The 21,944-nt window shown below is 40.0% G+C and overlaps 1 protein-coding gene across 3 annotated transcripts; it reads left to right on the forward strand.

Annotated features, from left to right (window-relative positions):
• Positions 1-1,527: 1,527 nt before the first annotated feature.
• On the forward strand, positions 1,528-21,127 carry pias1b (protein inhibitor of activated STAT, 1b). Of its 3 annotated transcripts, none has more exons than XM_061675957.1 (14): positions 1,528-1,572; positions 3,637-4,057; positions 4,147-4,231; positions 4,348-4,395; positions 7,474-7,564; positions 7,668-7,802; positions 7,893-7,998; positions 13,417-13,490; positions 13,581-13,741; positions 16,254-16,387; positions 16,468-16,645; positions 16,731-16,870; positions 19,209-19,246; positions 19,329-21,127. In XM_061675957.1, exons 1-14 carry the CDS (start codon positions 1,528-1,530, stop codon positions 19,644-19,646), a joined length of 1,974 nt encoding a protein of 657 aa, XP_061531941.1. In that variant the 3' UTR covers positions 19,647-21,127. The 3 variants fall into 3 exon arrangements, with proteins under 3 accessions (XP_061531941.1, XP_061531942.1, XP_061531943.1); XM_061675958.1 differs by having other exon boundaries at positions 1,540-1,572; positions 1,823-4,057; XM_061675959.1 differs by lacking the exon at positions 1,528-1,572 and adding an exon at positions 1,609-2,004.
• Positions 21,128-21,944: the final 817 nt, after the last annotated feature.

Raw genomic sequence — 21,944 nt, forward strand, 5'->3', positions numbered from 1 at the left:
AAAAAAAAAACATTGAAAAGCTTGAAAATGTTTGAAAAGTGTTCAACATGTTCAAAATGCATCCAAACTTCCCACTGTGTGCTTTATGTAGACATTGTTTACGTACTTGTCACAGGCGAGTCACTTTCATGAGCAACTGTCTTGACCAGCTCCAGCACCCCGTCACGTGACCCTGAACAGAATAATATACAATATATATATATATATATATACATGTGTGTGTGTGTGTGTGTGTGTGTGTTGCTCCTACATTCTAAAACATGCATGTTAGGGTAATTGAAGACTATAAAATTGTCCATGTGTGAATGGTGGTTTGTCTATGAATGGGCCATGCTACCGAATTGGTGCCATTTGCATCCCCAGGAAATAAAATGTATAAATGCATGATAAATCTTAACTATAAAGTAAAAAAAAAAAAATCTATATATATATCAAACAGTGTCCTGCACGTTGATGTGATTGCATATTTAATATGTTCCAAGATGAATTTAAACTGCCTTGAAAACTAAATAAATTGCATTTTTGCCTGTCCCTGCTTCCTAAAATTAGACAGGGACGAGTGACGATAGGGACCGCCATATATAGCACCCGTTGGAACTTTAAACGTCTACTATGTCCTTTTTTTAACACAAAATGTCACCACAGAGCCATTAGAGATGGCAATAGCGTTTAGGTGCTTTAGATGTTAACTGTTAGTGATAATTGTGCATAATGTTACAGTGGTTTAAAATATTAGTGCACATACTTTATGTTCGATTTATTGTTATATGATCTATAAATAAAATTGTGTCGAGTTTTGCGAATAAAGCCTGTGTCTTGTTTTTGATGAACACTTAGGCTTTCTAGCTACTGTATTTTAATGGTGCTCCTGATGGTGGTACTTGGCAAGCCAAGTTTTTTTTGTTTTTTTGAGGTGGTACTTGTTGATGTCAAAAGTTGAAAAAGCATTGCCCTAACACGTTAACCCCTCTCAGAAATTTTGAATATTCCACAGGTCACATGGTCCACATAGGAAGTTGGATCATTCAGATCATTGGCAGAGCGCAAGTAATTCGCCTAATTTATTTTCTGTATATTTGATAGTTCCACGATGCTTAGAAGGAGTTACTTTCTCGGCACAGTCCTGCTACCGAAACTTTTATTTGATTATTTTAAAGATTTTTGTTGTTGTTGTTGAATCTCTGTAGTGTGCTTAGTATCAACATGCAATTATGACCTTTTTCATGTGTTTGCTAATTCTCAGCTAAAAACGTTATTTTCAGTCCTGTTACTCAAATGAGGAGTTTCACTCTGACATAAAAAAAAACCGTTGCCTGAGATGGGCCAATACACCTTTTGAGTAGTACTTCAATATGTGTACAGATCAGATTTAGAGATGAAAATGGCAATTTAAAGTTTACTTTGAGAGGTTTTCATGAGAGCGTTGTAGTCCGGTTGAATGGAGTAACTACGCCCCCTGTCGTGTGTTATGAGGAAGCGACACAACCAACGTTTGAACGGCCTGTCCCCCGAGGATGGCTATTGCGCATGCGCACACAATGTCACAAGATGGCGGAGAGTACGGAACTGAAGGTAAAGCGAGCCCCTCCACTTGGTTGACAAATAGGCGCTTAGCACTGTCACATTTGAATTTCAAATAACGGAAACACTATTTGTCGACAATCAAGTAAGCGACCAGTACTTTTATCACTTCACATACGTCCACAGGAAGGGGACGGACAGCGCAAAAACTGTTAGCTGACTGGCTAGCCTGCTAGCCTTAGCTTTGTTATTGTTGCCGACGATCCGTTAGTCAGCTTGTGTTTGTGCTGTTCTCCTGCAGATTACGAGCACATCCCGCCTCGGATCTTAAACAGAGATTCCATTAACGCCAACGCCTTGAATACAGCCCCACACCAGCCAGCTCCCACTGACATTACATGAAGTTAAGCAATCAGACCGCTATATCTTATATAAACGGGCTCTGTCTATTCCCTGGAACTTGGCATACCACTCGTTCTATAGGTAGCGTTGTTTTTGTTTGGTTTGTTTGAATTCATGACGGGAAATTATCATACTTAAAACTATGTTGGCCAGCAGAAATATTTGTTGGTATTTATTGGAAGATTAAGTGGAACATTTTTATGTTTTTGTAATTTGCCCGCCATCAATCGGCTAGCTAGCATAGCTGTCTTGTGTCATCTCCTGCCAATTTAGTGTTTGTTGCAGCATAATCCGTGTTGTATAGACTCCTCACTATGTTTGATAATCTTTCGGTAAATGTTTAATTTGTAATATTGACAACACTCTTGCGCGCACGATTTTCAGATGTGTTGTGACGGCATGCATAGGTTACATATGATAACGTTGCGAAAAAAGTGCTCCTTAATTAAAATCCAACAATTTCTTGACTTTACCTGAATTTCACATGCAAGTTTTCAGACGGTGTAGTCATGTGGTTCATAATGACTCTCTTGATAACACACGTCCGTGGTATAAAATTACTAACATTAAGCACTTTGAAAACATTATCAGGCAAGGTCATCTAGGCAAATTGCGAAACCAAATGTAATCCATATTAGAATTTTATTCTGTAGTAGAACGTAAAATAACTTTTAGACTGAAGTGAAGTTCTGTTTCTCCTACAGACAACCATAGCTTAATGTTAATAGCAACGTGACAAGTGGCTGCCGTCTTTGTGGAATTTTCTAAAAAACAAAACAAAACATGGAATGAGCAGCAAATCCTTCATGACAAATCGATTCACGAAAAAACAATTGATGACTAAAGTACATGACCCGTTCTACTGCCCAAGCAACTCTTCTCACTAATAATTTTCCGTTTGTGCTTTTTAAGTAGAGTTTTTGGAGCAAGTAACGTTGTTCTAAATGTCACAGTAATTTTGACTCGTCAACTTGGAGAACCTCTGGGAATTTCGGCCCTTAACCATCCTATTGTTGGATATTTTAACTGAAATTTATCAGCTAATCAGAGGCAGGGTGAAGTAGCAGACGAAACGAAAGGATAAGGGAGATATGTTGAAAAATAATGACGTTGTACTGTTTTTTGACCTGATTTTCTAGGGCGTTAACGCACAAAAATGTTTTACTGACAAAAAAATAAATACAATTCTCTGGAATCCATCAACCGATTTTCAATATTCCGGGTGCGTTGAACTCAGGTTGAAGTGTCATTTTTGACAGACTGTAGTTTTTGGGAAATCGTGTCAGATTGCTAATGTTAACTCTGAAGGTTGCAGCGTTCCTTTAAGTAAACCACAATGTTATGCTCAGTACAGATTGTTTGAACTCATGTCCCAGTCTCCTCTTGTAATCGTGAAACTGTGTGTTGCATGTGGTGATGCTTTATGACTAAAAGCTTTGAAAAAGTAGATAACCTCTTAAGAAAAAAAACATCTGTATCTTGTTTTGGCTAATTTCAGAGTGGCGTTTTTGTTCCTGTGTGAATAATGAAAAGCCTGCAAAAAGAAGCTTTCACTGTGATAGGAGGAAAAAAGCCAAAACATTCATTTTCTTTATTTAAATGACTGTACACTGACAGATTTTAATGACCGTTAATCAGTCAAACAAGTAGCTCTTTCTTCTCAGCAAGCGTAGGAGAATGCGTTCCATAACTTGACTCTTCCTTTTCCACCAGCAAATGGTAATGAGCCTTCGAGTTTCAGAGCTGCAAGTCTTGTTGGGTTTTGCTGGGCGGAATAAGCACGGGCGTAAACACGAACTTTTGACCAAAGCGCTGCACCTAGTAAAGGCTGGTTGCAGCCCCGCCATGCAGATGAAGATTAAAGAGCTATACAGACGGCGATTCCCAACTAAGATGGTTTCGCCGGTGGACCTTGCAATGCCCGGCGTCCATTCTGCCTCCAGCCTTCCCGCGGGCCTCTTTGACAGCCATGGTTCCCCTTCGCCACTGTTGCCTGTTTCACTGCTCGGGCCAAAGCACGAGCTCAGTCTGCCTCACCTGCCCTCCACCCTGCACCCCGTTCACCCCGACGTCAAACTTCAGAGATTGCCGTTTTACGACGTGCTTGACGAGCTTATAAAACCCACCAGTCTGAGTGAGTTTATTTTGACTTGACACAGTTTGATGTTCCGAGGTTCTTTGGGTTTCCACTACGCTGACCACTGTCTCATTTGTTTATTCTAGCCTCCGACAACAGTCAGCGGTTCCAGGAAGCTTGTTATGCCTTCGCTTTAACACCACTACAAGTTCAACAGATCAGCAGCTCCATGTAAGCAACACAGCTTTCTTGTTAATACTGTCAATGACCAACAATATTCAATGAGGGTGGAACAGAAGGAAGCACTCCCTCTTGACATCAATGTTTTTCTCTCTTTCTTTTTTTAGGGACATATCGGGGACCAAATGTGACTTTGCTGTTCAAGTCCAATTAAGGTACAAACTAGCTAGTATAGTGTGGTATCTTTTGGTTAAAAGAAAGAATTACAGAAAGATCAATTTAGGGCAACCAGAAGTCTTTCATTCATCTTGTTGTGGAAATAGAGATAGCAGCATGGCATACTTAGGCCCGCCGCAAACTGAGCGATGGTACCAAAGCCGACTGACCTTTTGCGCAGTGTGCCGGGTTCAGCTACTTGTTTTGCTGCTATTCAAAATTTGAAGCGTAAGTGAACAGCGTTGTCACATCCATGCCTGTCACGATAATTACTATATCGATTTATCGCTCGATAAATAAAATGGACACTATAGTTTTTTCGGACTCGATAAATTGTCATTGTTGTGGTGAGCCAGCGTGTCGATCACACAGTGAGCCGACAGAGTTGGACAGCTGTGTCATTAGCCACTAGTGGGCTCATGGAACGCTGGTGGACACTCTATCTGGTGTTTGCTTCGTCCAATACTGCTCAGCCTTGTTCCATGTGCAGCACATAGATTTACACAACAAAGACACTTAGGGAAAGTTAACTGTTTGTTGTGTTTGCTAGCCCAGTTGCGAGCTAACGAGCTAGTGAGTTAAGGAACTAACCAGCCTGCTCCACCGTGGCGATGTCGTTTAAAACATCAGCGGTTCACTCTTGTTGTCAAGTTGTTGTGTGTGTGTGTTAGTCCCCAATTAACAGACACGGGAAAGTTGACTGTTTATTATGTTCGCTAGCCCACGAGCTAATGGGCTAGCAAGCTAAGGAGTTAAGGCCTCTTTCTACTCCCACGCTCGCGCGGCCGACAACGCCCGCATTATATCTCGTGACCGACGCATTGGGCCGCGTGGCCCACCTGGGTCACTTGACACGCACACAGCAAAAATTGTTGCTCCACGAAGAATGCCGCGGAGATCATCTCTCGTGATTGGTCCGTTTTAGTCACATGCTGTGATGACTTACTCAGTGTTCCTCTCAGTTCCACATAGCACTTACGCCGCCGGCTTCTTGATCGATTTCGCAGCATAATTAAAGGTATCATCTGGTCATCTAGGTCCAGTTGTTCTAGTAGACACTGTTCCACGGTCGCCATTTTTGTTGCTTTGGTCCTTGTTACGGAATTGAAAGTAAAAATGGCTAACGGAAATGGCCAAAAGATGCAGAGGAAGCTCCACCCTGTGGTGTCTTAGCCAATACCAGCCGTAGCGACACCCTGACTTGGAGGAGAACTGCAGTACATTTTCAAAACTGCAGTAATGTCGCCGCCCGCGCAAGTATAAAGAAGCTTTTAAACATCTCGCTCCACCGCAGCAAAGTCTTTTAAAACGTCAGCGCCTGTCCGAGTTATTGTCTGTCTTAGTCCTAAATTAACACAAACATGGGAACATTAACTTTTTATTAAGCATAACCTTCAGTGCACACATTATTTAGCCAATAGTTAACTACAGCGAACATCAACGTATATTTGATTGACAGGTGAAGGGCTCATCTTTAGCGGACCCACCACAGAGTAGCCGGGTTTTTGTCATTCCGATTGAAATCATTCCAATTGAAGATCTCTGGTCAACTGTTTACATGTGATGTGATATATTCCGATTGAGTGTATACATGATGTGCACAACATTTGTCGTGTGACATTTGCACTTCATCAGAGCGTGACATCATTTATCAAGATGGAGGTCCAGCGTCTATTCAGCACAGTAGTTGGGGTTGTTTTGAAAAGTTTTTTTTTTTCTGTTGCAGCACGGTAGAGGTGCGGTGCTCAATCGTTTAGTGAGGGGGTGTCAAGTCGCCAGCTGTAAAAAAATTTCACCATGGTCCAATGGTTTTGCAGTGTCGCTGGGTGTGTGGTGGTCATCAGCACCGATAGCTCACTTGCTCTGCTCCGAATAAGGCTATGTTCACCCTGCAGGTCAATTCCCATTTTTTTGCCCAATGTGATATGTATCTGTTTTTTTCATGTCAATATGAACTGTACAATTCAGATTTTGTCATATCTGACCCAGGCCTCTTTCATATCTGGATATGAATCAGATATATATTTGACACGAGAGCAGTATGGACGCTAATGGGGCACATATCCGACCGACCCATACGTCATCCAACGGCGACAAATGTGACAATTGTTCGACAAAACAGACACGCCACAAAACGGCAATAGTGGACGAAGGAGGAGAAAAGAGTCAGTGGTGAAAAGATGTTCTCGAACTGATAAATATAAGAATATGTTGGCTTCGGTTGCACAAAATCCTTCAAATTGCCACAGGTGTGTCATGACGAGACCTACGCGAGGGGCCATATTTAGTTCCGTCAACACGGCGACTCATGTTTGTGCGCATGACGTCCTGTTTTGTTTGCATGCGTGAGATGTGTCACAGATGCGTTCCGTCCACAGAAGAAGCCACATTTGTTTTTAGTCGTATGAATGACTACATAAAAAGATCAGATTTAACGAAAAATGTTTTCGCTGCCTTTAGTTAAATCACATTATGCGATGGAGGTGCTTTTTAATTTCTCTTCATTTGGAACTGTACCGAGACCGCTTCTTCAACTCGGACCATTTGTTTTGGGCTGCACGGGGTTTAATTTCTGTGTTCGCACTTGTCAAAATGAACCGTAACTTGTGAAAACAAACTAGAGTTTGAGTTAAATGCATAACCTAATCTTTAAGACTGGTGCCTCTGCATAAATGTAACACACAGTAAGACAACTTAGCATCAGCAAGCATAACTTCTGACACTGACAGGTGATTCATATTGACTCCTCCATAGACCAGTCAGTCGTACATTTTGAGTAACAGTTTCCGGAAGATATTGCCATGCCTGTTGAAATGGCAAGAAATCTGGTTGACCTCACTTTATTTTACTTTTGTGTTAAAGCAATACCACATTTGGGTTGGCCCTTCATCTTGTGTAAAATATTCCATCATTCATTCAACAATCTCCTTTATTATCACCTCCTGTTTCCTTTGTGGATTAATTGTATTCGACAACAATCTCATAGAAAGAGAGGCCTGTTGATTGCCACGAGCAAATAGGTCACTCTTTTTCAGAAAAATTTCAACAGCATTGCTCTAGCTTTTTTTTTCTCCTAGGTTTTGTCTATCAGAGACAAGCTGTCCCCAAGAAGATCATTTCCCTCCAAATCTGTGTGTGAAGGTGAACGGAAAGCCCTGCAATCTCCCTGTGAGTTCAGACTCTCCATCATCAGACTGTGCTGTCTGTTCAAGTGTGTTAGCCACCACGAAGGGTGTGGAATAATAGAAACGTGCCGTTTTTTTCCTTGCAGGGATATCTTCCTCCCACCAAAAATGGAGTTGAACCAAAAAGACCGAGTCGCCCCATAAACATAACCTCCCTTGTGCGACTGTCCACAACAGTCCCCAACACAATTGTTGTGTCATGGACTTCAGAAATTGGGAGGGTGAGAACATCGGAAAGACTTTGTGAAACAGATGTTTTGAGGAGAATGCGAGTCACCTCAACATGACCCCTCTTTCACATCTCTCGTCAGAGTTTTTCCATGGCTGTTTATTTGGTAATGCAGCAGTCCTCTGCGGTGTTGTTGCAAAGACTACGAGCCAGAGGAATTAGGAACCCCGACCACTCGAGAGCGCTGAGTAAGTTTATTTTCTTTAAAAACTCAAGAAATTAATTCACGACAAGCAGGATCACAATCAATCAATCAAACTTTATTTATACAGGGCTTTTCATACATAAAATGCAACTCAAAGTGTCTTCACGTTCTAAACTGATTCCTAGATTACATTTGACAGCATATCAAAATAAAGACTTTTGAGCACATTGTCATATGAAAAAAATTAACGGCTTCAAATTTTTTTTTTATTAAGCCACAGTTTACAATGAAGAAAGTAGTGGCTCTGCTGTTGCCATGGCAACCACAGTTCACTACCTTTCGGACTCTGGCTATGTTCACACTGCAGGTCAATTCCGATTTGTTCTCCCATATGTGACATATCTGATTTTTGTCATGTCAGTGTGTAAATTTAAATTCTGACCCCCCCCCCCCAAGAAATCCCACTGTGCCAGGCCTCTTTTGTATGTGGATATAAATCAGGTGCGATTGCAGTCTGCTTTAGAACTGATAACTGTATGGGGGGACCGGTCAGTTCAAACACAAAATCCTTGAACTTGTCATAAATGCTTCATGAGTCCTACACGAGGGACCGGATTCACTTGCGTGCAGGCGGAACGTGGTGTCCTGTTTTGTGCGTCTCACTTAACGGACGAATTTCATTCATATTAGAAGTCTCATTTGTTTTTGTAATGTGAACGATTACATAAAAAGATCGTATTGAACAAAAAACTTGAATGGGGCATCATGCCCTGCAATGTGAACGTAGCGTATAACAGTGATTCCCAACCAGGGTGCTGTGCCACACTTGTGTTTCTCACTGCTGTGAGAAGTCTTCAGGGGTTTCACAGTAAATTATCCTATTTTTTTTATTTTTTCTGAAAATAATTTTTCAATTACAAATATATATTTGTTCATCAATCTTACAGCAATGCATATGGGATAAAAAGTCTACACACCCCAGTTCACGTGTCAGATTTTGTGATATCAAAATAATTAGAACAAGATAAATTATATCAAACGTTCACACCATCTTATAGCTAGGATCTGGGGTGTTCAGAATTAACCAATCACGTTTAAATTAATGTGAAATGAGAGTCAGCCACACAAAAAAAAAAAACAAGAAAAGAAAAGAAAAAAAAATGCCGACTAGAATTTTAGAAATTTATTTGGGGTTAACAGAGGCACTGTAAATGGTGGCAGTTGTGTGCTGACTACAATTTAACTTGAGTTTGAATGTAGTTTGTTAATTATGAACACAGCCACATCCCAGTTATAAGAGGGTGTGCACACTTGTGGAACCCATTTGTTTCAGTTATTTACTTCCCCTCTCAAAAAGATTGTTGAACAGGTTATAGGCCAAATTGTGGAAAAAGGTTTGAAATGAATTCTTTCTCTATGGTACAGTGTTGTGAAAAGTTCGCCCCTTTCTCAAATTCCTATCAGACAAATATAACCCCAGTGAACTTAAAATACTTTTTTTTTTAAATGGTGATTTCATGTATTAAGGAAAAAAAACTACTCAGTTACTTGGCCCTGTGTGGAAAAAGTAATGGCCTCCTAAACCTAATAACTGGCTGGGCCATCCTCAGCAGCAACAAATGAAATCAAGCGTTTTCTATTACTGGCAATGAGTCTTTCAAATCTCTGTGGAGATATTTTGGCCCACTCTTCCTTGTAGGATTGTTTGAATTTAACAAAAATGAAGGGTTTTCGAGCATGAACGGTCTTTTTAAGGCCATACCAATGCATTTCAATCTGATTCAAGTCTGGACATTGGCGAGACCACTCCAAAACGTTCATTTTGTTTTTTTTTAAGCCATTCAGAAATTGACTTGCTGGTGTGTTTTTGATCGTTTTCCTGCTCCAGAACCCAAGTTCGCTTCAGCTTGAGGTCACAAACTGATGGCATAACATTCTCCTTCAGAATTTTCTGTTAAAGTGCACGATTTATGGTTCCATTAATCGCAGCAAGTTGTCCAGGTCCTGAAGGAGCAAAGCAGCCCAAGACCATCACACTACCAACACCATGTTTGACTGTTGGTATGATGTTCTTTTTCTGAAATGCTGTACTACATTTATGCCTGATGTAATGACACACACCTTCCAGAATGCTCAATTTTCATCTCGTCGGGCCATGCAATACTCTCTCAAAAGTCTTGGGAATCATTCAGATGTTTTTGTGCAAATGTAAGATGAGCCTTTATGTTCTTTATGGTCAGCAGTGGTTTTTGCCTTGGAACTCTGCCATGGATGCCATTTTTGCCCAGTCTCTTCCTTATTGTTGTGTCATGAACCTTGACCTTAACTTAGGCAAGGGATGCCTGCAGTTCTTTAGAAGTTGCCCCGAGTTCTTTTTTGGCCTCCTCGATGAGTCGTGATTGTTCACCCAGGGTAATCTTTGTAGGCCGGCCGCTCCTGGGAAGATTCACCACTGTTCCATGTTTTCTCCATATGAGGATAATGGCTTTCCCTGTGGTTCGCTGTAATCTTAAAGCGTTAGAAATGCTTTTGTCTCCCTTTCCAGACTGATAGATGTCAGTTACTTTATTTCTCGACTGTTCTGGAATTTCTTTGCATCGTATCATTTTGTTGTACCGTTTTTAGATCTTTTGTCCGACTTGATTTTGTCAGGACATATTCTGTTTCGGGGCTCAACATTAACTTTTGCACTAGTAGCACTGGCGGGACCAACTTTTTCAGTTGGTCGCACCAGCACATGATTTGGTCGCACCCTTTTTTGAGGAGGTACAGGATGACCATGGCTTACCATAGTTTCGAATGAAGTCATTGACAGTGACTCGAGGTATATTTGCAAAATATTTTCCTGTGAACAAAAAGTTTGTCTGTAACAAGCAGTGGCAGACAAAACAGGTCAATTAATTAAAAAAAACAAAAAAGAAAAACCAAAGGCTTTACTTTTATTTGATCATTTGTTTGACTCAGAGCGGCCAGCAGCCAACTCTTATAATGAGGACTGCTAACACTCTTCCCCTGGTAAAACCACTTAATTATGAGCATTACCACAACCATGTGATTGACATAAATTTAGAAACGATTGCATAAGTGTACCACTACCATATAAAAATACTGTTTATGATAATTCACACTATTTTGCAAATCGTTTACGACCGAAACAAAACAATTTACCTATTTAAAATCATCGTCCAAACAAAACATGGATAAATCATTACTACTGCAATTGTAGCACTTTATTTTGACAGTTTGTGTTCTATACAATCCTCTTTGAGTCTCGGCTTTTTAACTTTGGACATACCTTCATATATCTATGCTATAAACAGATTTGGGAGGGTTATTTAATATAGATACACATAGAAAGATAGATTTGCTAGCTAACCTTTACACATGACTGTATTTGTTATAACGAGTAAAATTAAAACAAGAGACAAATTAAGCAGGCAATCTTTGCAATTAGCGTACAGCAACGCCCCCCCCCCATTGGAAGGAAAATGTATAGCTTTTTCATAACCTCTAGATGGCGGCATACATGAATAAAATGGTCTAATGCGCACCATTGACTTTTGACATTTTTTGGGAGAAAAAAAATGCGCATCATACAAGAGAATTTTACAGTAGTTACGTGGTGCCATTGGCCAGACACAATGGTGTACTGGCCTATCTAACGTGCAACGCACGCACAAATGCGGGCACGCACAAACACAAACTTATTTAATGACATATTGACTACCCTTGAGTTTAAAAATAACATGTTTGTATTTGTATTAGGATTTTAAAATAAATAATGTGTGAAGGCTTTCCGTGTTCACACAATTACACTTCACAACAACTAGCACCTTGTTGCGGATTTTTGTTTGTTTCTATTCACGTTTTGCATTTCTTTTGTTTTTAGCTGAGCAACATCACAAATAGTACTTGTACTATAAAGCAGCACTACTTTAATCGACTCAGGAAATGGAACAATATCATCTTGCTGCTGTATTAAATGGTTCACGTTTTCTTCCCACATGGTGCTTTGAATTGATGCATCAATTTAGCAGCATACTGTCTGTCTCAATAAGTATTTTGTGACAAGTTCATAAAGCATCAAAGGTGTTTTTCGTATCATTGTTCATTCCATTGCCAGTGTGAAGGCAAGAAGGTTCTGCTGCCCTGCTGCAAAGACATTGATTTATCCAAGTGTTCTGCTTGTTTGACTTTTACCACAATATTACAGCACTTGCACACACAACAGCCTCTGAAAATGTCCTCTCTTGAAAAAACATTCAGCCCCGTTATGTTTGCCAGTGAATATATAAACATTCCTCACTACTTCCATCCAAACCACACAGCCTACTTGCTAATTATTTTTCATCTTCTTCAGTTCAGGACTGATACTCAGTTGCTGATGCTGTCGCTTTTCTTATTTGTAGATTTGTTCCCTTATCCAATTTTGTCTAACGCACCTTTGTTAAAAAATACAGAAAGACAAACATATATCTACAGTATAGAACAAACCAAAATCTAATTAATGCTTTAAAAAAAATCCTTTGCCAGATTGAACAAATCAGAGCACACAGGAAGCCCCTGAAATCTAATCATGGATACAAAAACTAATTTGAAATGATGACAAATGCCGTATTATATATTACACCTTATGTCCTCAAATTGTGGCTTACGTGTTAGTCGATGCCAGGCACGTTGTACACTTGAACAAATAAATATCCATTCATCCATCCATTGTCTACACCGTTTATTCTCACTCGGGTTGCGGGGATGCTGGAGCCTATCTGAGCTAACTGCGGGGGCAGGAGGCAGGGTACACCCTGAACTGGTTTCCAGCCAACCGCAGGGCACATATAAACAAACAACCATTTGCACTCACATTAACACCTACGGGCAATTTAGAGTCTTCAATTAACTTACCATGCATGTTTTTGGAATGCGGGACGAAACCAGAGTACCCGGAGAAAACCCACACAGGCACAGGGAGAAAATACAAACTCCACACAGGCGAGGCCGGATTTGAACCCGGGTCTTCAGAACTGTGAGGCGGATGTGCTAACCGTTGTTTCACCATCCTGCCACAAATAAATATCTCATATCAAATAAACCTTTTTTTCCCCGTCAAGAAAAAAACAGGTGCTTAGACTTCTACTATAACATCTGATACTAAGTTGCAAGTGTCAGTGTTTGAAATGTTTGATACTGAAAAATTATAATGGAACTATACTGGTATAATAGTTATAATCCAGTGTGGAATAAAATCCATAATTACCTCTATTAGACTATTGTTGTATGTATTGTTTTAATTGTGTATCATTCTTTTAAAAAAAAAAAAAAAGTTCCTTTGTAATATATGGCTGGTACTCTCTGCATTCAAGTAAATAAACAAACAGCCAAGGCCAATATTTGAGAAAATGTGATTGATTATCTTTATACTTGGCTCGCTTTTCATTTTTGTACCTTACTGATTTCTTCGCAGTCAAAGAGAAATTGACAGCTGATCCAGAGAGCGAGATTGCCACCACCAGTCTACGAGTGTCTCTTCTGTGTCCTGTAGGTTTTGCCACTTTTATTTTAAGCCTGACAATACACTTATCATCATTGGGAAGTACTTCATGTTATTTTTTTGTTTTTTTTTTAAAGCTTGGAAAAATGAGGCTGACAATCGCGTGTCGAGCATTAACATGCTCCCACCTCCAGTGCTTTGATGCTACGCTTTATATCCAAATGAATGAGAAGAAGCCCACATGGGTGTGTCCAGTGTGTGACAAGAAGGCGCCATACGAGCATCTCATTATTGATGGGTGAGTGGACTTGCACTGTAGATAGCAAGGCGAAAATGGAGGAAGTCATAATAAATGCGTTGACACACTATCAAGAGCTTTTAGGACAATAGAAAAATGATATACAGAGATGTCTCTGCAGTTGGCTTTCCCTACTCAGCATGAAATACACCTCAAAGTGCTCTTTGTGGAACTGTAGCTCACAGACGAGTTTAAACTCAGAAATCCTGCCGTGAAATTACAAATTCCAATGAAATTGCGTGCAAATCCTTTCCAATCTATATTCAATTGAATACACGACAAAGACAAGATATTTGATGTTCAAACTGATTAACTTTATTGTTTGTTTGCAAATATTCTCTCATTTGGAATTGGATGCCTGTAACAGGTTCTAAAAAAGTTGGGACAGGGGCAACAAAAGAAGTTGAGGAATGTTCAAAAAACATTTTGGAACAATTCAGTTTATTTTTTGTTGTCTGGAATGAGTAAGGAAAAGTTAAATAATGGTTTGATTTTCAAACTTCATTTCTAAAACAAAAATAGAATATAGCCGGGACATATTGAAAAATGGCCTGTGTATTTGCTTTGGACTGGTGGAAGTTTTCACTGACAAGAACATGCTCATGCTGGCCAGTAGAAGGCGATAGCGTGGTGCCTACACATGCCAACCGTCGGAAAACACGGATGAAGCAATTAATGAGATTTGTAGGCAGTATGTGTGGGAGAAGAGAAGTCAAATGAAGACAATATAATGTTCCATCTTGGTCCCTGTCTCTTTTGGTAATTGGCTATAATGTTTGGAGACAGATATTAAAAATAGAAAAAGGACTGTTTTTTTATTTGCGTTTTAAAATAGATAAACCAAAATACAAATGTAGCCTGAATTTCTTTCTGTTGTCTGTAAAAAGTAAGGAAAAGTTAAATGACGGTTTGATTTTCAATTTTCATTTTTAAAACAAAAATACAATATAGCACGGGACATAAATAAAAAAAATCGCCTGTATATTTGTTTTGGATTGGTGGAAGTTGTCACCAACAAGAATAGTGCTCATGCTGGCGACAGCGTGGTAGCTACACATGACACCCGTCGGAAAAACATGAAAGAAGAACGAGGTGGTGCAATTAATAGCCTACAGTTGTGGCAGAAATTAAATTAGTGGTACGTAGTAAGCACTTTTGCTAAGAAAATGGATGCTCATAATTTTGACACCCCATTTTTTTTTTCGTTTGGAACTGGAATCGAAATGAGGAACCGGAATCAGGACCGGAATCGCTCAAATTCAAACAATGCCCAACCCTCGTGCATTAATCACCAACATCAGTGTGTAAAGGTTATTGGCACTTGGGCTCAGGAACCCTTCAGAAAACCTTTGTCAGTTAACACAGTTTGTCGCGACATCTACAAATGTTAAAACTCTTACCATGCAAAGTGGAAGCCATATATCAACAACACTCAGAAACGCCGCCAGCTTCTCTGGGACCGAGCTCATCTGAGATGGACTGACAGAAGGTGTAAAAGTGTTGTAGTTTTTTTGCTGCTGCTGCTTATTGCCTCAAAATGAGCAAAGCCAGGGCTTTCTTTTGCAGCAATGACAAATAGATATTGCCAAGTTGTGGACTACTCATCCACCAGCGGGAAAGCCTACCGACTTCCTTATAGGCTGCTACGTCAGCACTTCCAAGTTCAGGCTGTCGTCCTTGCATGCTGCCAAGCGGACCTTTCACTTAGCATTTTGGTCGCTAGATTTAGCGACTTTTCTGACCTCTCCAGCGAACCTTTTGTTCAAAAAAGCAAGTAGCGAGGTAATTCACACTAAGAAAGACACAACATGAGTGGAATCATTTTTGCATTGTTTTCCGTATGACTAGAGAGGAGCCAATCACGGGGACAATTGCGCCAAGCATTGCGAATGACATGGTACTCATTGATATATTACAAAAGCAGTGATTTAGGGACATGTTGTAAACTTTTGACCCGAGGTTTGTGCTTTCAAGCCGCAAATATTTCTCCAAGGTCGCCTTGCCTCACAACATGACCACATGAGACACTACACTACATGAGAAGACAGTGTAAGAGGGCTGGAGGGTCGTAGAGTTAACCATCTCTCTTGTATTATGGATTCGTTGAACCATCCAGTTTGAAGCATTATTTATGTTAAATTGAAAACATTTCAAATTGAGATTGTTTATATACAGTGCATGTTTTGACTGAAAGGGACTTTTTTGTAAGAGGAAGTACTTTATTTTTTTTTTAATCTGTCAAGAATGTAAAGAAAACATTTGATCATTTATGTTTCAAAGCTTCAGTGGTATCTCAAGTAACAAAGCAAATCCCAGAAGGGGAACTAACAAAAAGCAGAACTTGTTTTGGTTGTCATTTTCTTTTTTAATAAGTAAGCAAATGGGTAAAAAACCGACTAAAATTGAAAATCGGACTTTTGGGGGGTGGGGGGGGGGGGAATCTGAAATGTATTGTTGGACCAGGTGTCATATGATGAAAGGATGTGTTTTTAGTCATCATGCTATTTTGCAGGTTGTTCATGGAAATCCTGAACAGCTGTTCTGACTGTGATGAAATCCAGTTTAAAGAGGATGGAAGTTGGGCACCCATGAGGTCAAAAAAAGAAGTGCAGGAGGTGTCAGCCTCCTACTATGGAGTAGACAGCGGTGCGTACTACAAAGGTTTCCAACCCTATGCGGTCTTCTTATGTGGAATCAATGTGAATTTGCTGGGTCTCTGTGTGCAGATGTGCCTAAAATGGAAAACCACGAGCAGAAACGGGGGTCAGCCGTTGAGAACAGTAAGAAAGTGGACGTGATTGACCTGACACTGGACAGCTCGTCGGAAGATGAGCCGGACGATGAGCCACCTCTTAAAAGGAGCTGTCCATCACTGTCGCCTATCTCTCCACCTCCAACTAAGGGGTCAGTCTGCAGCCTCCTCTAAAAGCACCTGTCAAGTTTCTTGTTGAAACTCATGACATGGTGTAACATTGTTTTTTCCTCGCAGAGTACTTAACCTTCACAACCAGACGTCACCAGTGACAAGAGCTCCCAGCATGCCCCCTTTGGAGACCAGCTACATTCCTCCACCGCCGCCACTTATTCAGGACTACCGCCACTTTTATCACTCAGCTAGTGAGCTGCCAGGTAGGCCCGGAATGTTAAAAGTACATCTCGTCAAACGACTGTTTCTTGCTGTAAATATTCCCCGTTTCCACACTGGTATTGTTTGTGTGTTACCAAGTACATTACAACCTCTAAACTCAAGCCAAACCAGATTTTTTTTTTCCATAGGAAATAATGAATAATAAAAAAATAACACATTCAAGGTGAAACTGATGCTATTGTAAAACCTTTACCCCTAGAGCTAGTTTTAATGAACATTTTCATATTCGTAACTGTCAAAAAAGAACCGTTAAAACAATCAAAAATTCGGTCTTGACTTTAATGAAGACGGGATGTAACGTGAAGGTGATTCACAAGATTAACTTACTTGATTAACTTTCACATTCTTGTCACAAGTGCAACAGGAAGGGGCATATGATAAAGCTGGAGTCTTTGAATGTGAGTCCCCTTATCTCATAAACTATAACTCTGTGAGTACTAATCTCTTCTCATATTGTACTTATCCCAACAGACTTTGTTGAGACTGGCACTTCTTTTGGAATAACTATAAAGTGTAAATGCATGCACACATGATTTATTTGGTGCTTGCTTGCTAAACTGAGCAACCAACCTGTTTGACTTGAAAGGATTCCACTTCAATTTAATTAGGAAGTGAACTGAGTAGAATAATTTGGGGGCGGGGCTCTCAGTGGCTGTTTTTTATGAATTTGATGTTGGCCTGCGATTGGTTGGCTACCAGTCCAGGGGAGGGCTGCCCAAACAATCCATTTTATCGATTGAGAGTTTAATTCCTGCTAAGAAACAGACAGCATGAGCTGAATTGTATTCATATTGTCATGGAGTCAATCGAGTTTAACATTTCCAAAGACATAATCAATCAAAATTTACTTGTATTGCAATTTTCATAAATACAATGCAACCCAAAGTGCTTTACATGAATCAAAATCAACCCACGCCCTCACTACTTGTCCACAAGGACACACACACACACACACACACACATACTAGGAAACCAGAGCCTAATAATGCCAATTTCTACATTACTTTTGACCCAAGGTGTGTGCTTCCAAGCTGCAAAGACTTAATTTATAAAGGAGTTTGTTAACGTAGATCTTTTGACAAAAGGGATTCCCCCACCCCACCCCAAAAAAGAAGGGCTTATTTTCGCAAAAAAAAGTTTATTTCTGTGGTAGTTGATGCAAGTTAATGCTTGGGGGTTGGGGGTGGGTGGGATAAAACCTTGTTTTATCAACACAAAACATGATTTGAATAATGTAATTGTCCTCTGTGGAAAAAAATGGAAAAAGCCTTTAAAATCATAGATTTTATTTCAAAAAGGAACTTAGCCCTTTTTGCAAGAATATGAATGTTGTACGTGGAAGCCCGAGGGACATTGTACAGGAAGTCTTCGATTTACGAACGAGTTCCGTTCCTACGCTGGCGACGTAACACGAATTTCCGCGTAAGTCGGATTTCACCGTTAAAGTCGAAATTTACGGCGAAATACTTCTGTTACAGGTATTGTCCCACGTGATTGTGACAGCAAGCTCAGTGTGTGTGGGCGTGTGAGTGAGACGGGACTGCGAAGGAGGAACGAGTGCGCGCCGGTGCAAGTGTGTACATTAGCAAGTGTAGTGACGGCAACCGGGGAAGAGTAGCGGAGGACCCGTTGACGTTGAATGTGCAGAGGAGCTAATAAAGCCATTAAAGCAGCAAATTGGTGCTTCGTGCCTTTATTGGTGCCGCCCCCCAGCTCAGCTGTCCAACAAGAGAAGGGAGTTAACCCCTGCGTCTCCCGACCACGGTCAGGTGAGCGTAGCAGGAAAGGTTAACACTTCATATAAAGAAACTAAAATACATTAAAATAAAAAAAATAAGATGCTGTACTTACCATTACTGCTGAGAGTGTGAAAAAAGGAGGGTGAAAAAGGCAAAGATACTCCCGCCGCACAAACACAGACAAGCACTATGCACTAGCTAAGCAGAAACACTATGGTGCTGGGCCCTAATGGCGGACGAGGCACGGGCGTCGTAAAGTCGAAACGTCGTGGGTCGAGTGTGTCGTAACTCAAGGACTTCCTGTAATCTGAATTTCGGTTGACAACAGAGGGCGATATCATCCAACATGGCGGCCCCATGAGATGGATGAAAATTGATGAATTAATCTGTTTAATTCTTATTACACAAATGCAATTTTAATCAAAATACTGTGTTTAGACTAGTGGAGGCACATACAACGCATTCTAGCAGAAAAAGAAAAATGTGGTTTACTTCCCGTTTAAGGCCATATTGCCTAGCTAAAATGTCAATGTTGTTATGAGTCACAAATAATGCTAACGCTTTTTTAATGTTTTTGCAGATCTAAATTTCTTCTCCTTCCTCCAAGGCGACAATCAGGTACATTCATCATGACCCTTGGTTGCATGTGGAGATCATCACACTTTCCCCGTGCAACGTCCTTTTTCCTCCTTTCTTTTAGCATTACAATATGGTGATGGCTGCTGCGGCGGCCGCGTCGGCCTCGGACGACTCGGACCTGCTCCTCAACCGCTACCTGCCCTACGGTTCGTCCCCCATGTTGCGGGAGCCGCCGGGCACCCCGGGCAGCAGCACGCTGGTAGCCACCAACGGAGGCAGCAACAGTGGCAGCACTAGTAGTTTAGTGTCTTCCAGCAGTCTGCGGGACAAAGACCGAGAGCGCGACAGAGACAGCCACACCATCTCAGGATTGTCGAGATCCTCGGTGGAGGCGGCAGCCATTTATGGCTCAATATCTGACGTCATCTCTCTGGATTAGATTCTCACAAAACTGATGCACAAGGGAGACATTGAGACAAGATCTTTGTAAATACAGAAGAGAGAGATGAAAGAATAATGTACTATGTACAGAGAGGAAAATCTATTTTCAATTTAATTATCATGTGTATATGAACTTAGGACACTTCCTGTCCGGTGAGTTGCTTCAGTTCAATATTTTCTGTGAATACTGAAGACTTTTTCACACCTCTTCATGTGGTCCTTTGATTATATTGTACCTTTTGTACTTGGTTTTTACAGTTTTGTTTTCGATATTTCATGTCAATGGCATTAGTTTATTATATTGTGTGCACAGAACCTTCATGAGGTGAGACCTTATGGAACAATATTCAGTATAAAAATAAAATGGGCATTGTCATAGATGTTCATTCACAAGGCGAGTCAGCAAATGAGGAAAAAGGGTAACTTTTTCTAAATTGCACAGTTCTGTTTAAAAAAAAAAAAAGAAAACAGACAGCAGAAAGTGTTTTGCCATCACTGTAGACATTCATGCCGTGGTCACATTATTTTAAGACTTATTTATGATATAAGTTATGTTGGATGTATACTGTTGTTGGTTTTTAAAAGCATTCCCTACGCCTCGAACTGTTGCCACTAGAAATGCAAAGCAGATCCTCCTGTCATCACTTTCCTCTTTGCTTGCTATTTTAAGTCAGATCAAGCAGATTCTTATCCAGCATAAATTGAAGCTAAGTATATATAGTCAGTATTGTAGGAAAATTCTTCCTCGGTGTGTGAATGAATGTGTTTGAGCCGGTAAGCGTCACCATGGTCGTCTGATAGAAAATGGAAATTTAGTGTTTCTTTTCCTCCTTCCAGTGCTGCTTTTATTTAGTTTTAGATCAATGTCAGGGAAGTAGAAAGACTCACCACTTCCCTTTCAGCTTGAATACAACAAATGGATGTGACACTTGTTGATGTTTTATTTGAGCACTTGCTTTCTCCATTCAGGCTCTGCACAGAAGTCAAGCATTGACCAGTAGCAACCACTTTGAGAGCTGTTTGCGTCTCTGAAAATGAAAATTCTCCCAAAGATCACCCATTAAATGGCTATTCCTCTGCTCTTTGAAGCCATACGTTATTTAGTGTTATCTTTTTTCAACTTAGAAGATATTTGGTGACAGCTTTATCTTCAAGACACCTTTTAGCCCAACTATCGAAGTCAACGTGGACACCATGTTTTTATTCTCAACTTATGCTTACTATTATTTATTTTCATATATTTTCAGCATTTGTTTGATTTGTGGCTATGCATTGCTGTCGTATGTGAGATTTCTTTTATAATGAAATTATTAATGCTATTTAAAAAATGTCATTGTTGCTTGACATACATTGTAACATTTTCCGTTTCTCTGTCCGTTTTACCTTTCAGATGATGTCAATAACTTAATAGAGGCTTTGACCATTTTGAACCGCTAAGAGGTCTACTGTGCTGTTTGATATTTATAAGAATTAAACAGGAAAATGTGCATCTGTGGCTGATAATTTATTGTTTTGTTCAAGCTGCGATTCACAGGCTGAGGAATAGGTAAACTGATGAAGACTTTTCCAAATATAGCAACGCTATTTTAACCTATCTGAGGGGGGAAAATGGGTTGGAATGGCTCAGCCCCCGGCCCAGACCAAAATCTAACCTCCAAACTCTATGACACCAGGGTGAAGTGGCACACTAGTGTGCTGTAAGAGATCATGAAGGTTGCCATGGGAAATTATTAAATTTCACTTAATTTGTCTAAAGCTTCTTACAAATATATCTTTGCTCATAACTTCATACATCAATGCCAGTGTACATTATAAGGAAGCTTGTAAATATACAGCCCGTTTAAACTTTTTTTTTTTTTTGTAAATCCAGTACAGTGCAGTTTTTAGTTTTCATGCACAATATTTTTTTTTAATGAATAGTTGGTTGTATTTAACTTTTGAGTAGGCCTACAATACATTTGCATTTACTATTTAACTTTAGAATTATTATTATTAGATTATACATATCAAACTGCATGACGTCAAAGATAAATACAATATTTAGAAATAAAACCTTTTTCTCGCTTTTGATGGACACTATGAGACTTAACGACATAACTAGCATTATGGTGGTACTTGCAGAATTAAGAATTTTTTGAGGTGAACCACTGATTTAGGACACACAATCAACGTAACCCTAAAATAAAAAGGTTACGTATTGCCTTGCTATTTTTAATGTAAAGTGTTACCTTATTTTTATTTTTATTTTTTTCCCCTTAAATCTGTATTACCTTGTCGCGCTCTGCTTGGTCGCGTT

The sequence above is a fragment of the Phycodurus eques genome, chromosome 5, assembly GCF_024500275.1.
Source record: "Phycodurus eques isolate BA_2022a chromosome 5, UOR_Pequ_1.1, whole genome shotgun sequence".
Taxonomy (NCBI): Eukaryota; Metazoa; Chordata; class Actinopteri; order Syngnathiformes; family Syngnathidae; genus Phycodurus; species Phycodurus eques.